The sequence below is a fragment of the Lampetra fluviatilis genome, chromosome 4 (genome assembly GCF_964198595.1).
Source record: "Lampetra fluviatilis chromosome 4, kcLamFluv1.1, whole genome shotgun sequence".
Lineage (NCBI taxonomy): Eukaryota > Metazoa > Chordata > Hyperoartia > Petromyzontiformes > Petromyzontidae > Lampetra > Lampetra fluviatilis.
The window spans coordinates 1,204,137-1,219,715 of record NC_136278.1 but is presented as its reverse complement, the minus strand read 5'-3'; the positions used below and the strand labels follow the sequence as shown (position 1 = coordinate 1,219,715).

Below are 15,579 nucleotides of genomic sequence, written 5' to 3'. Positions count from 1 at the left end.
CACCCAGCGAGCGAGTTTGAGCTCCGAGCAACCACGGCCGCCGTCTCGCCCTTCATCAATTCGGGGACGTCAGAAACTTCACTCGAACCCAGGCACAGATTTATTTTTTCTTAGTCACAAACTGGTCGATAATGCAAAGCAGTAAAATTTTGGTTGTAACAATGCCACAATTTAATATCGATTAAGCCAGCAACAACCGTGCCTCCAATTGTGCGTGCGAGGATCCCCGATTGTCGATCGCAATATTCTCCAAACATGAAGGCGCACTTTATTCCCCCTGCTTGCAAAAGCAGAGCTTGAGTGGGATTGTGTCACACGCACACACAAACATTCCATACCAAACTACCATCCACACACGTGGTCAGACGCTCCCGAGTGTAGCTCGGTTCTCACAAAGCATGACAGACATGCGCCCCCTAACTGTGCTCATACCTTTGATAAACTCAAGTCATAAAATTACTCTTAAGAGTTTACAGACTCAACACCAGTCCGCTTCACCTTCCACACCTGGGTCATCAAAACTCTGAAGTGGAGTTTAAGCGTCACCGCTTGCGTCGCGCGTGCAGCCGACACACACTCGGCGTGGCACACGGCATGGGCTCGGCAAGAATTTGGCTCCCGAGGCCAGCGCCGAGGCCTGAGGCTGTCAGTCACGACGAGGAGGGTCGCAAGAGGCCTGCGCCGGGGAACGTCGCTCCGTCCGCTTCCTTCGGTCCCCCACAATACCACAAGACGCGGCTCTCGGAGAGTCGCCTCTGCGGCCCGGACTCGCGATGCTCCCCACAGTGAGGACACGGCAGAGGAGGGGGGACCCCCGCCGTCGTCATCCACGTGCAAATGGCACTTAATGAAAGTTTTCAACGTCTAAATAAAGTGCGGTAGAAAATCAATGACTGCAGGGTAACTGGCACTTCCAGCTCAGTCGGCTGTTCACCCCCCCCCGCCGCCCCCGCTGGCAGTGGCGCCCGCATCAGGGCACGGACCAGGAAGCGCGTTCTCACTCCAGAGTCGAGAGCCTCTTGCTCGCACCTGATGATGATGATGATGCTGGGTGTAATTTCCAGCTAAACATCGTTGACGATTGCTAGCGTTGTGCTTGCTTTTCAACATGCCCGTTTTCTGGAAAACCAAATCGAGTTGCACACACATCTCCACCAGACAACTTGCCTCGTTTGGATTTTGGTCGAGTGGTGGTGGGTTATAGCTCAAATTGCCGTTATACCTACGGCACGATCTAGCCCAAAAGAATACCAATCGTGAACATGCCCATTTGTTTCCCAGTCGAATGTAACCCGTGAACTTGTAATCGATGATTCGGGAGATGCAACCAGATTTGGGGGATTTGATAACAGTCGCCCAACCGATCCAGGTGCGTCCATTCCCACACTACGAGTGGACACGTGCAGGGCACTCGGTGAAAAGGGCAGACCGCTATAAACTGAGTGTTGTTGCCTGGCACCACACCACCACCAATAACAAGAAAAAAACTCGCATTCGTCAACAACGCTGACCCTGAAAAAATCTATAGAAGGGTGGATGGATTAGTTAATTCTCAACTTGTACGTGAATATCCTTGTTGTCGACGTGGGTCTCCTCTCCACGTCCTGGTGGCAGCGATTTGCTGCGTTTGGGACCGCATCTTTACTCGCTGTCCAGGAGGGGTCTGAGCGTCTCAGGGAGGACCTCATCATCATTGAGACTGTCTCATGAAGATGCTTATCGAGCCGGAGCCTGTGTTGGTTAATCTCTGCCATTTGATTTGCGTGTATAGCACTACCTTTTAGCCCGTTCTCGACGCTGCTGAGCAACGTTCGATTCTTACTCCAGAATGGTTTTGTCCCCGCTCGGCACGAGGTCGCCGAGATGAAGCTGCCCCCTGACGTAGCCCTTCAGGGAGTCTCGAACAATCCCCCTCAGTGACCAATCGTGTGACCGGGGTACCACCCCCTCCGCCGTGACTTGCACCGTCACGTATCCTCCGGCAGGGTCGGCTACGTTTCGCCAGGGTGAAATGTAATATTCTTGGTTCTTTAAGTAAAGTCACGGAAATAAAAAAAAATAAAAAACGAAAAAAATGAAAACTTAAATAAAAAAATGTTCTTTTATTTTTTTTCATTTTATTATTTTTTACGTGCCTTTACCAAAAGAACCAAGAATATGACTTCCTGCAGTCACGAAAGGTATGTCAAAATGAAATGTAATATTTGGTTGATTTCGAGAGCCACCAACCTTTGCATTTGGTGAGACGCCATGTGCGCTTAAGTTTCCCCGACTTGTCCACAGAGAGGTGCGTTGCCTAAAGGTATGCAATGTCTGCTTTTCGGCTGTTCAAATGCCTTAATATCTCTCTTTTACTTGGGTGGTCAAGTCCTTTGATATTTGGAGAGACTATTTTTATATGGACTGTGGTACAGGGTGGAAGAGTCTTCGTTTAAGGGTTCATGGAGGTTTTAGTGCTTCTGATATGAAAGTGGCAAGGCCTCTCTCCAATGGGCAGCTTGGGAGTGGGAGGGAATGAGCGATCAGTTTTTCATATTTAAATCATACGTTTGAATATTTGGTCAGAAGTCGGAATAAGATGCTTCAGACATACACAGGCCCAGCCACCACCACTTAATGAAAGGAATCACAGGGAGAGGAACAATCCCAGATCATCCCACTCGCATTCGGAACGTGTCAAATATCCAATAACAACAACAAGACTCCTTGTAAGAAATCGCCCCAACCGGGCACAATATACACTTGCTCAACATTCCAATAACAGAGCCCCCCCCCCCCTCCATGCTTCCCCCATATAACTGTCCGTTAACAAAACCGCAGGCAATAGATAACCATCATCTTAACGTTTAGGTAAAGAAGAATGTCAGCGTATCCCTTGTCAATAATTCTTTATCCAAAAAGGAAGCGCAACGTTGAGTGGGCCACCTCCCTGGCAAAGTTGGTCAACTAAAATATCTACACCACCACGGTCCTGTTCACATTATCAGTCCAAATACAAAGGTCCAAGGGCAGGGCAAGGGAGGGGGTGGGAGTTCAAACACTTGCGTTTGGTCACGCAACTCTCACGTAGCGGTAGGACTGCCGTGGGACTAATGTGCGTCCACCCTCTGAATGCCTTCCACTTCCCTGTCGTCCCCTCAGCCAGAGACGCACACCGATCCCTGCGATGTTATTTCACCACTGGCATCAAGGGCCTTGATGCATGACCATTGCCCTCCCATCTTCCTCCCATCCCTTCTAGTTAAAGAGTTATCCATCAATTCTAAATTTGAAGCTTTCGTGACTGCAATAATTCATACTCTTAGGTTTTTTCGGTAAAGTCACGTAGGTAAAAATAAAAATGATAAAAATAATAAATGATAATAGAAATATTTTTATCATGTTTATTATTTCTTTTTAATCTCCAATCCCCATGCTTTGCCACTCATCCGATAACAATAACACCCACGTGTCACTGCGAGAGATTGATCCCCTAAATTAACCGATTGAAATTGCTTACGAGCGATGTATCGTTTCAAACCTCTACAGGCGAGTCCACCAAAGTGTGAAGACATGCATGCCAGCAATCACACCAAGCGTAAGAAAGAAGGAAACCTGGATTGTAGAACACACGCAAGTAAAAAACCACAGATTCAAGGGCAGTTGCAAGTCACGAGAAGGGGATGATGGCTGGTGGTCAAGGATAGCTTCGGAGTGGCAGCCCAAGGAGGGATTGTAGCCCCGAGGACCGCGGTGGTGGCACGAGATCAGCTCCTGCGCAGGAGTGAGACCGTGGAATTGCAGGCCCCCAGGAGGGACGGTGGCAACGTGAGGAGACCTTCATCCAGCTGTGGATAGATGTCCGATAGTGCTTGCAAACACGAGGGGGGGGGGGCTATCGGGGGAAGCAGCTGTCGCCGTCCCAAGGCCAACAAGACCCCCCACGCCCACCACCACCTCCACCTCCACCACCTCGGAGCGAATAAAACCAGCGACAACCCTGGGCGCACCAAGCCCCGACTCGCTCCGGACAGCAGCAGGTAAGCGTACACAGAGAACAGCGTGGACACCACGCACGCACAGCCCTGTACACAGCGAACACGTGCACACAGCCAGCAGAGACACGTGTACACCACGTGGACACCACGTGCACACAGCCAGCAGAGACACGTGTACACCACGTGGACACCACGTGCACACAGCCAGCAGAGACATGTGTACACCACGTGCACACAGCCAGCAGACACGTGTACACCACGTGGACACCACGTGCACACAGCCAGCAGAGACACGTGTACACCACGTGCACACAGCCAGCAGAGACACGTGTACACCACGTGCACACAGCCAGCAGACACGTGTACACCACGTGGACACCACGTGCACACAGCCAGCAGAGACACGTGTACACCACGTGCACACAGCCAGCAGACACGTGTACACCACGTGCACACAGCCAGCAGACACATGTGTAATCTGTTCACACCATATGGAGAACCTGGAGAAACCCTCTAGAACAGGGGGGGAGAACATGCAAACTCCTAAGAAAAAGGCACCCGAGTCGGGGATTAAACCCAGGAGCTTATTGCTGCGAGGCACGCACGTTACCACTCAGCCACTCTGCCGTACGCAACGCAAAATAAACTTTAAAAGTTATAGGGCGATGGAATCGCGATAATCGTCAAATCTTGAAATCCAATATCGTATCGTGAAGCGTCGTGCAGCAGCATCCATGTCAAGTTGTGGTTTTCTTTGTGCAGAGATGTGGGCCGCGGTTCTCCTGGGAGGCCTCTGTGTGGCGACTGTCGTCACAGGTGAGTGTGTTGCGTTCACACACAGGTGAGAGCGGACCGATTGGGTGGGGGGCTTTAACCTTGGAGGGGGGTGGTTGTGGCGGTCACAGGATCGTGTAAACGCAGGTGGGGGAGGGGGGCAGCCACAGGTTGAGTGTTGATAACAGCGACAACGAAATCGGCAATGTCGACGATGATGATGATGATGCCGACGATGATGATGATGGTGCCGACGATGACGATGACGATGGTGCCGACGAGAATGACGCGATATTCAAGATTACGATCGTGGCAATAACCACTCTTAATGACGACGGCTATGTTGACTACGACGATCAGGACGACGATGATTATGGCCCAGGACTCTGGTGACGACGACGATGTTTTTGCCGCGCGCAGCGAGTCAGGTGTGCTACGACCTGGGCTGCTTCACGGACGACTTCCCCTACTCGGGCTCCACAGAGAGGCCCATCAAGCAGCTCCCCGATAGCCCCGAAAAGGTCAACACTCGCTTCCTCCTCTTCACCAAAGCCAACCCCAACACCTGGCAGGTGAGAACATCGCCCGTCACGGTGTCCCATCGCCCGTCAAGGTGTCCCATCACCCATCACGTGTCCCATCGCCCGTCTTGTCGCAAGTGGTTGTCGCGTGCCCTCGCCCCCCCCCCCCCCCCGTCACAGCGACGATGAACGTTCACCGTTGGCGAGGTGTGGCGGCACCAACAGCTTCGTCCACGATGACTTCTTGATCTCCATGTACACGCACCAGCCGCTTGTGCTCGTCCAACGGGAACGTTATTTCCACCACTGCTTCTGCGGGGCGCCGATGCCTCGCACGCTTCGCTTGTGCAGAAACTCACCCCGACGTGACACCATTGGCGCTGCGCCCGCAGGAACTGAAATCCCGTGATCCGTCCACCATCGGCGCCTCCAACTTCGGCAGCGGCAAGAAGACGGCGTTCGTGGTGCACGGGTTCATCGACCATGGCGAGGAGGATTGGGTGCAGGATATGTGCAAGGTGCGTCAGCCAGTCAGCCACGCGCCCACCCCTCCTGTGTGTAGACGTCCACCTATCTCGTTACCGTTCATTCAAAAGAACTGAGTGTTCGTATTGTTTCCACAAGCGTGGTGGTCACGTGACATGCACGGGAGGCACACAAAGCCGCGCCTTCCTGCCCGTTCATGAGCAGCACAATTACGTGTTCTTTAAGCTCTCGAGTTGGTGGTCTAGACAATGCTGAGAGCATTGTACATGCAGTAGTGGTTACGTGACGTGCACGCCAAGCGTACGGATGGGAGTTGCGCCTTCCTGTCGTTCGTGACCAGCAGCAGCAGTGGCGCACCCTTCACGCGTCCTCGTTCCGATCCGTGTCCAGCCTGGCACGCGTCCCCCCGCCGTGATGACGATTTCTCGATCGTTCCAGCACAACTTTGTAATTGTCGCATCGCAGGCCATCGTGGGGGTGGATGACGTGAACTGCGTGGCCGTGGACTGGAAGGGCGGCTCGCGCACCCTCTACACCAAGGCGGCCAACAACATCCGCGTGGTCGGAGCCGAGATAGCCAAGCTCGTCAACACCATGGAGGTGAGCGCGCCACGTGGGTCGTCGCGGCCACGCGGGACGTCGGCACGGCGGCTGCTTCAAGTGGCCGGGGGTCAGAGCGCTGAGCCGGCTCCGCCGAGACCCTCGATTCGAATCTGGGGTTGAGGTGCCCAACCAAAGCGACTCAGTTGAGTGCTCAACTGTGGCGAGTTAATGTCCGCAGCATGGTTAACAATGACTCCGCACAAAACAACCCATCGCATTACATGTTTCTGCACTTGATTTGGATGAATTCCTACTGAGAATCACGTGTTCTGTCATGTTAGGATCAGCGCTATTGCTAGGCCTCCCATGTTTTATGTTCCGTGTTAGCCCAAATGCAGCACGAGCATCTCATTTGCATAAATACAAAATGTGTTTTCTTGCAGACACGCAGTTTGATTGAGTTGCCATCTGGCCTGCTTTTCCCGATAGTCCTTTTGTTGAGGCCGATGCGTGTCCTGGGAATCTGTCAGTCTTGCCGGGACTTCAAAAGTCCCAATTTTTCCCAGTTGCGTAACAATAAAATTGCACAACTCCAAAGTCAATGCATTCAGGTGTCGTTTTCCCTTGTTAGAGTATTGATGATAAATTACTAATTTGGGAGTTTACACATCGCAATCAGCGCCCCCTGCTGGCAAACTAATGCACGTTTGCAGGCCAGGCCTTGAGTCGCATTGTGCCACACACGGGGCAGCTGCCACTGGGGGTGCCCTTTCAAATGTTTGAGACCGTTCCCAGCGTACAGGAGGGCCACTCCACCAATAATAAATTGTCATTCTTCTAGCTGCGGTAAGTCCAGGTTTTTTGTTTTGTACCGCAAGAGGTAGCAACACTCAGGAGATTCTGTGCGTGTCGCGAGCCGTGAGAGTTGCGATTCTGATGGAGTGATCATGGTGGTGGTGGCGGCAGGCTCAGTACGGGGCGCGCCAGGAGGATGTGCACATCATTGGACACAGCCTGGGGGCGCACGCGGCCGCCGAGGCTGGCCAGCGCCTGCCCCAGCTTGGGAGAATCACCGGTGCCTGGCACAGAACCTGCATGCCTACCCACCCGTCGACCCACCTGTCTGCCCACCCTTCCTATACCCACCCACCTAACCATCTACTCACTACCCACCTTCTTAGCACATCACCAGTACATCTCTTTATCCACCCACCCACTCCGCTTTGCTACCTACTTAACATACCCCTTCGTGATGTATCCTGACTGTAACGAGACTTCCGTGCTCAGCCTGAAAGAGAGTGCCTGGTAGGAGGGCATAAACATCCACCACTGGAGAGACAAAGGCAGCCGTGGGGGCACGGTGCTGACCACACCACCCGCTCATATGCGACGTCGTGCTAGGCTTCACAGGTGCTCGTTAGCAGCACTTGCCCCCTGTGCGAGCTACACGGGGGATCTTTGCATTTGTCTTTGTGCCCAGGTCTCGACCCGGCCGAGCCGTACTTCCAGAACTGCGACGCCGCCGTCCGCCTCGACCCCTCCGACGCCGCCTTCGTGGACGCCATCCACACGGACGCCGCTCCCATGATCCCCAAAATCGGTGAAGCTCGGACCTCGCCCCACACTCCCCCCCCCCTCCCAACCTCTGCCACTTGCCCAACGCCCATCACAATTTGGAGTTTCGGCAGGGTTGCCACCTGTCCATGCTTTACCAGGATCACCCTTTATTTAGGGGAGGGAGGCGGGGGGAGAGGAGGTCAATCCTTCTCGTTACTGTTGCCCTGTCCTGGAATTCGTCACATCCTGAAATTTAAAGTCACTAATATAGTACATTTCGTATTTGTTTCGTCCGTATATAGCACAAGGCTATCCAGAAGGTGCTGTCTCACAAACATCGTCTGCCGTGGTTTCACAGCAAGGGCTACGTTGCTGTGTACTTCCTGCGGAGTAGCGTGCGCTGTCATTTTTAGAATTTGGTAAATGTGGACCGTGACGCTGGCACACAATTACCTACTCTCTTGCCGAATGACATCACGGAAATCTTTAAACTTCCACTGCGAAGCAGACTGTGTGCGCAGTGCGTTATGGCTAATACACCCCCCCGCGTGAAACGAACTGTCAACTTCTGCAACACGCGGAGAATGTGTTACCACGGAGCCGTCGCCACCACTACTCGGAGGTCACACGTCAACTATGCAAGAGTGGCAGGATCTGGTGGAAGGTAACGATGATGATGATCATGATGGTGGTGGTGGGTGGTGATGTGATGGCTTATGTGATCATGATGGTGGAGATGATCGTGATGATGGTGGTGATGACTCATGTGATGATCCTGATGGTGATGATGGTGATGATGGTTGTCTCAGGGTTGGGCATGAAGCAGCCGGTTGGGCATCTGGATTTTTATCCCAACGGAGGAGAGGAGATGCCCGGCTGTGACAAGAACATCATCTCCACCATCATCGACATCAACGGCATCTGGGATGGCAAGTTGAAAACTGTACGCCAGCGGTAATGGTTACCTTACCCTAGGTAATGGTTACCTTACCCTGGGTAATGGTTACCTTACCCTAGGTAATCAGCCGCCGGGATACCACCCACGGCCAGATTTTCACTCACTGATTATTATACAGTCTAGAGATTTTCTTGTTACATTTAAAATGGTTTCAAGTATTTGTATTATAAATGACTCGAGTATGGTTCAGCGGTTAAGAAAGTGGCTCAAAATCGGAAGGTTTCAAGTTAAAATCCCGATTGCGGGTCGATCCGGCCACCCATCTATCCCCTCCCTCTGGGGTTTGGTAAAATAAGAACTTGGCGGGGAAGCCGGTGGCTTTCCTACGCATTAAATCGCCACTGCCCAGGGAATGTGTAATTTCCATCACTGGCTCAGGGCTGTAAACAGGAGACAAGCACCAATGCCTCAATGCTTATTTGAACAGGAAATAACTTTTGACTTTTCATTTGATTTCATTGCTTTTTGTCAAGTTGGCTACCCACCTCTTACAAACGAGACGATGCTTAACACGTACGCTTCCGCGACCAATATCATCCATAACTTTTTTGGGTTTAGTTCGCGTACAAATATAAATGTGTCGTTAAACCCGCCACCACCCAACACAGCCAGTTAGTAAGGTTTGTCACGTGAACAGAACATAACAATGTGTTACTAGTACAGCACACCGGTGTGTTGGAGAGCAAATCCACAACATCTACAATCCGAGTACGATGGCGACTATGCTGTCCGCTGGAGCTTTCACTCGTCGTTTAAACAAAATCGAAATAAACTTTCGCCAGCGTAACCACAGAGCGCGTGGCCCGGTTCCCCGTGGCGTTGTTGATCGCAATGCGGTGCCGTCGCCAGGAACCAGAAACTTTGTTGCGTGCAACCACCTCCGTGCCTACAAGTACTTCACGGAGTCGCTGACGAACGTGGACGGCTTCGTTGGATTCCCCTGCAGCGACTACAACTCCTTTAAAAATGTATGCCGCACCGACTGCACGCCGTCGCCACGGCTCGTACCAGTGGTGGTAATCAGGAGGTATACCAGATGCGGTGTGCCCGGAGCGTAAATATTTTAAGGGTCGCTGACACGGACGAGATTCAGCGTAGGTGTGCCGCCCTTGGTGGTGCAGTTATCACTTAATGCTCTCTGGGTTGCTGGGAGACTTAAGTAAAACGGTACTGGCATAGCCAGCCACGGATGTGGTGTGCCAGGGCGACCGAGACCTGTAAGGTTAAAACCCGTCCAGAAGTTGTTTGAACAAATTCTGCAGGATAACGTGAGTCTGCAAAGTCAGTTGAATGATGGCCTTAAATATATATTTGTTTTCATATGCAGAAAGACACAAATTTACGTTGGTCATCATGTCCTCTCAACCAAATTCCTTATCGTCATTCCCACATGCCTGACCGTCTCTGCTATCCGGCTGCCCTGCTCCCCTCCTGCCCGGCTACCTGCTGCTCTGCTGCAAACTCTCGACACCACAGGGACAGTGCTCCACGTGCCCAAGCGGAGGATGCCCCCGCATGGGTTACTTCGCATCCAAAAGCTCCGTGGCCGCCGGGACCATAAACAACATCTACTACCTCAACACCGGAGCGGAGCAGGGCTTCTCCCGTGAGCTCCACGCATCACCGCTGCTTGCCACACGTGTACCAAGTCAGAGTGATATCACTCGCCGGTGATGATAGCCGCGGCCGTAAACTCAACTCTGGTCACCAGGTTCATAGTGCAGGTGGCTCAACGGTTGAGCGAGTGGCTCTTAATCGGAGGGCTTGTAAATTCAAATCCTAGTTGCGGATTGACTTAGCCCCATCGTCACTCCATGGCCAATTAAAACAGGTCCCACTTCGTTGAGAAGTCAACAGTGGTGGTCCTATGGAAATGAATACCCCGGCCATATGTGGATATTCCTGCACTGGTTCAGGGATGTAAACAGGAGTCGTGTGTGCACCGCCTTAATGCTCGTCGCAGATGCTACAAAATTTCATAAAACCGTGTAAGAATGAACATTACATACTTTGTACGTTAACACGTTCACGTGACCCCTGCAGCCACTCGTGGCCGCTGCATTCACCAATGTTCACAAAAATAACCGATCATGAATGGAATGGCAACCCTGAATGACGACCAGCGACTTGCCAGTGGGCAGGGTTCAATCGTTTGACCGCGAGACGCGAACGTCGCTGCGACATTTTGTGCCGTGTCTAGGCTGGCGCTACGAGGCGACTCTGACGCTGTCTGGCACCAAATCGGTCCAAGGGATCTTTAAGATCGCTCTGTACGGGCCCAACGGGAACACTCACCAGCACCAGCTGACACCGTGAGTAGCTGGCGTCAGTCAAGGCAACAGCATGGGTTGGCTCACAAACGCACGCTAACACACGAACAAAACACACTTGATACGTTGGCTCTTGGTGCTGGAAAGGTAAAGCAATCACGTGCAGCCAAAGTGAATTGCAATAGGGGCCCACCAAGCAGCTCCAGGCAAGCGTGTGATGCTGTCCACAAGGCACAAGGCCGCAGTGTTCACCAGTCAAAGTCAGCAGCAGCACTCTCCGAGGTTTGCCCACAGTTCCAGAGTTGCCACGGATTCTCCAGGCAAGGCCCCTGGGTTCTCCTGGCAGCTCTGAGATCCTGGGACACTCTTTTTACAGGTGAAGCTGGGGAAGCACACTTGGACCACCCCTCGCGGGCACCCTTGCCGGTCATGGGGATTGTTTGACCATACTTCACCACGATGGTCGGGCAGAGAGGGTGGACCAGGACGAGTTTAGTTATCACTTGTCACTGATGTTAGCCATAGCCAGGAATAGAACACAGGTTGCTGGGGTTCATAGCATAGCGAGCCAATCGTGGTGCACGATCAGGTATGTAGCGTGGGATGAAACGATGCGGTTGCAGGTCAAGGCGTGCGAGGGGTCTGTGCAAAGCCGCGTGACAATATCCAACAATTGCCTACCATGCAATCGGTAGCATAGCATCACTGGCATGGGCCCTGACACAAGGAATTAAATGCCCGCTGCCACCACAACCCCGCACCCCTTATCCAACGTCCCCCCCCCCCCAATCCTCTTCAAGGCCAGCACCGAGGACCCTGTGGCCCATGGGTCTCAGGTTTAGCTGCACTGTCTCCACCACTTGATAGCGACGCGACTGCCTACAACGTCGAACCCTCGTGATTCTAAGTCCACGCATGCCGCTACCCACAGGCCAGCGCTGTGTTCAACTCTGCTTCTTAAAATTCCGTTGGCGCCTCCGCACTATGGAGTCAAGAGTGACCGTTGATGTTGATGATGATAAAGATAACACGGCTAGCCCGCAAACCCTTAACCTCCGACGTGATGGTTAACAGGGCACTTGCACATTGCCGATGCTTCTAGCACGTCATGAGATCTTCTTTGCAAGTGTAGGACTCGTACTGACGCGACAGCTTCTTTGTCTTTCTCAGTTCTTTATTAACGCGTATAGTTCACATCTCCTCCGTCGGCATCACTCAATGTCCCTCCATTTTCTTCAACGCACAACTCCCCATCAACATCACTCAATGTCCCTCCGTTCGCTCGCTCCGCTGGCTTCGCGCGCTCTCCCTCTGCTCCTCTCCTCCAGCGACCTCCCTCTCTGCTCTCTCTCTCTCTCCAGCTCGGTCGCTCTTTGTTCTCTCTGCCATCTCACTCCGTCGTAGCTTCTCCACCAAGGTCCGTTACTCTGCTGCTATCCTATACTGTATTCTTCTTTGGTTCTTTCGGTTAAGTCACGTCTAAAGATAAAATAATAAATTAAAATAATAATATTATTTTATCTTTAGACGTGACTTAACCGAAAGAACCAAAGAATAATTCCTGCAGTCACGAAAGCTCCAAAATTAAGATTATACTGTATTCTTTTTGTCCACTGCTACCGTATACTATCTCTCTCTGTCCACTGCTACCGTATACTATACTCTCTTGTCCACTGCTGCTCCGTCTCTTCCTCTATCCGTCTCTTGTCCCAGGCACCAACCAACTCCCGTTTCTCCCCGAACCAATTTCCCTTAATCAATTAGATCATCCCCCGCTTCTCCACTCGCCCCCAGCCCCCAGCCTCACGTGGTGTTGTTATTGTAGAGGCGCCAAATCCCGACACCCATCCCTCTCGTCCAATCACCGGCCTGCGTCCTCGATTACCCCCAACACCTGCAGGGCCCCCTTAACTACCTTACCAGCTTAATTGGTACAATAACAACAGTATATCGCCCCGCTCCCTGTGTCCCCGTTTGCCCTCACTGTCCGCCGCATGCCCGTATCACAATCCAACGCGTGACGCGTGTTTCTCAAGTCCTACACAAGTTCCAAAATAATAGGTTTTTCCCCTTTTTATGGCAAAAAGGAGATCCCAATGATGAAGACGCTCACCCCGAGGTCTCATTACTCTGATAGTGCAATGTCTTTGGGCTGTACGCCTTTTGGCGTCCTCTGGTCTAACATCGTTTGAGACGAGGCTCAAAAGAAAGCTGTCTGGTGTGGACCAATCAGTTTCAAGGACAATGCATATATTATCAGAGTATGTTTTATGTTTTTTGATTGCATTCTGACCACAAGCATTGTGGTTAATGCAGACATTATTCCTTGTAAAAAGTTTCAGTTTGGTGTTTAGCATCTTAACACCTGTTTTGTTGCCAGAAAAAAAGGGGAAAACCCTATTATCAGCTTCTAGCACTATTTTGCACTTCTTAAATGACTATCGCCACGATAGAGCCCCAGCCACCAACTCGGTTGACAATCTCCCACAGCTCGGCGACGTCGCTGGAGCCCGGCAAGACGTACACGTACCCCCTGGACAGCGAGGCCATGGTGGGCGAGATCACCAAGGTGAAGTTCCTGTGGGATGACAACGTCATCCACCTCGACCGCCCCAAGCTGGGGGTGACCCGCCTCGAGCTAAAGTCGCCGTTCGAACATCAAACGTGAGCAGCACTTTGAACCCACCACCAAAGTCAAGTTGCCTCCACATCCTGCGCGTAAAACTTGCAATTCTTAAGCAGGTACAGCCTTTAAAAAGGGGATGACTTTTGTTTTACTCTGCCCTTAAAAAGGGACCCGTGCACTTTTATTCTGCCCTTAAAGGGACGTGACCCTTTGTCCATGACATCGCTCTGGGTCCCCCGCCACCTTTCTTGCAGAGCGAGGCTGGACACATTTTTCCATTTACAGCCGAAGTCTCTAAAAAAGACTGGTGCGGCACACGGCAATTAAGTTCCACACGTGCCGGTTCCCAGATCTCGGGCACAAAGAGGCAACTCCTGCAAACCCAAAACACAAAATGCCAATTAAAGGCTGTACCCGGTCACACACAGGCCCAGGTGGTAACCCTACCAGCCAGCGATGGGGGCCTTCCCCATGCCGTGAGGTTGTCTGACCACACGCCACTGCCACCACTTTGGTCTGGCCACAGTGGTGAGAGTATATGCTGGAGCAGAGAAGTACGGTACAACAATGGACGTTGCCCCATCGAGTCTGTTGCCAACAGCGCGGTCGTGCGTTGAGTGTCAATGATGGTGATTCGACGTCGCCTTGCCCCCTGTGCGTGTAGATACAATTTCTGTGCGAGCTCAAACGAGATGGTGTACGAGGAGGTGCTGCTGACGATCAACCCCTGCTAGAGACGCTCACCACCACCACCACCACCGTCGAGAGAGAATCCCCGACTGACATTCACACCGCAGATGGAGAGCGGCTCATTCGCAATGTAAATCTGTAATAAAGTGCTTTAAATGATAATAAAAATCACATGCACGTCGCACCGTCTGTCAAAAATAATTTCTCCCGAGGCGAAACCTTTGGACCCATGAACCACGTTGGCAACCGTTGCTGGCAACTCGTCAGCAGCAGCAGCAACTCGTATCCGGACCAATTGTGGTGGCCAACACATTGCACCAAACTTTGTACCATTTTAGTCCATCTTCACAATCCACCAGAAAGCTATAACCACGTTTCCTGGATTTAAGCCTGTAATGTCCAAGCATATATATATATTTGTTTAATGCTACTATAGTCAGGGATTATGCAATATGACTAATGCTGGACATTACCCATGAATCCCCACCAATATGAATTGACCGCTCCATGTGTGTCGCTATTAAAACACTCAGCTTTACGCAGCATCACCGTCGCTTACACCGACGATAATTTGCTTCAGCAATTGCCACGTGAACTTAAGCTATTCGAACATTAAGCAAAACGACGTAAATCACGAGCTTCACCGCAGGTCTCCACCACACGCAGAACTGGACCCCTGCCTCAGGCTCGAACACGTGCGCAGCCGCCTAGGCCCGACTCAACCACGTGGGCGATTATCGTGGGCTGCAAATATCCATCCACAACAATGATCGTGAACGTTACACGAGCAACGCAGAGTTGGTGCATGCACGCTGTGTACCTATCTATGTCCCTGGAACGCAACTCGGCAAAGGTAATTTTAGAATGTCGATTCAAAGCTTATTGTAAAGTATAGTAAATATACTGATGGTGCTATGCAGTTTATACTTTAGTTTTTTATGTAGTTTATACTTTAGTTTTCTACGTGGTTGTTTAGTATCTGCAGCTACATACTATTAACATTCCTTTCCTTTGTTAATGCTACTCCCTGCACCTTCCCTTGGTGCTGCTGATCCTGCATAATGCATGGGCATAATATGACTTTGAAACCCCCCCCGCCCACCTCCTACGCATTTCCCATGATTATGCTAAATTCCTCTTGATATGCACATTCTTTTGTTAAGGCGCTCTTCTTCTT

The 15,579-nt window shown here is 51.6% G+C and overlaps 1 protein-coding gene across 1 annotated transcript; it reads left to right on the top strand.

The window, feature by feature from the left end:
• The first annotated feature begins 4,708 nt into the window (after nt 1-4,708).
• On the top strand, nt 4,709-14,475 carry LOC144931248 (pancreatic triacylglycerol lipase-like). Its single transcript, XM_078855051.1, has 12 exons — nt 4,709-4,793; nt 5,172-5,323; nt 5,665-5,790; nt 6,224-6,358; nt 7,268-7,376; nt 7,782-7,901; nt 8,668-8,787; nt 9,666-9,784; nt 10,293-10,422; nt 11,017-11,128; nt 13,577-13,750; nt 14,377-14,475. Exons 1-12 carry the CDS (start codon nt 4,712-4,714, stop codon nt 14,444-14,446), a joined length of 1,449 nt encoding a protein of 482 aa, XP_078711177.1. The 5' UTR covers nt 4,709-4,711; the 3' UTR covers nt 14,447-14,475.
• Nucleotides 14,476-15,579: the final 1,104 nt, after the last annotated feature.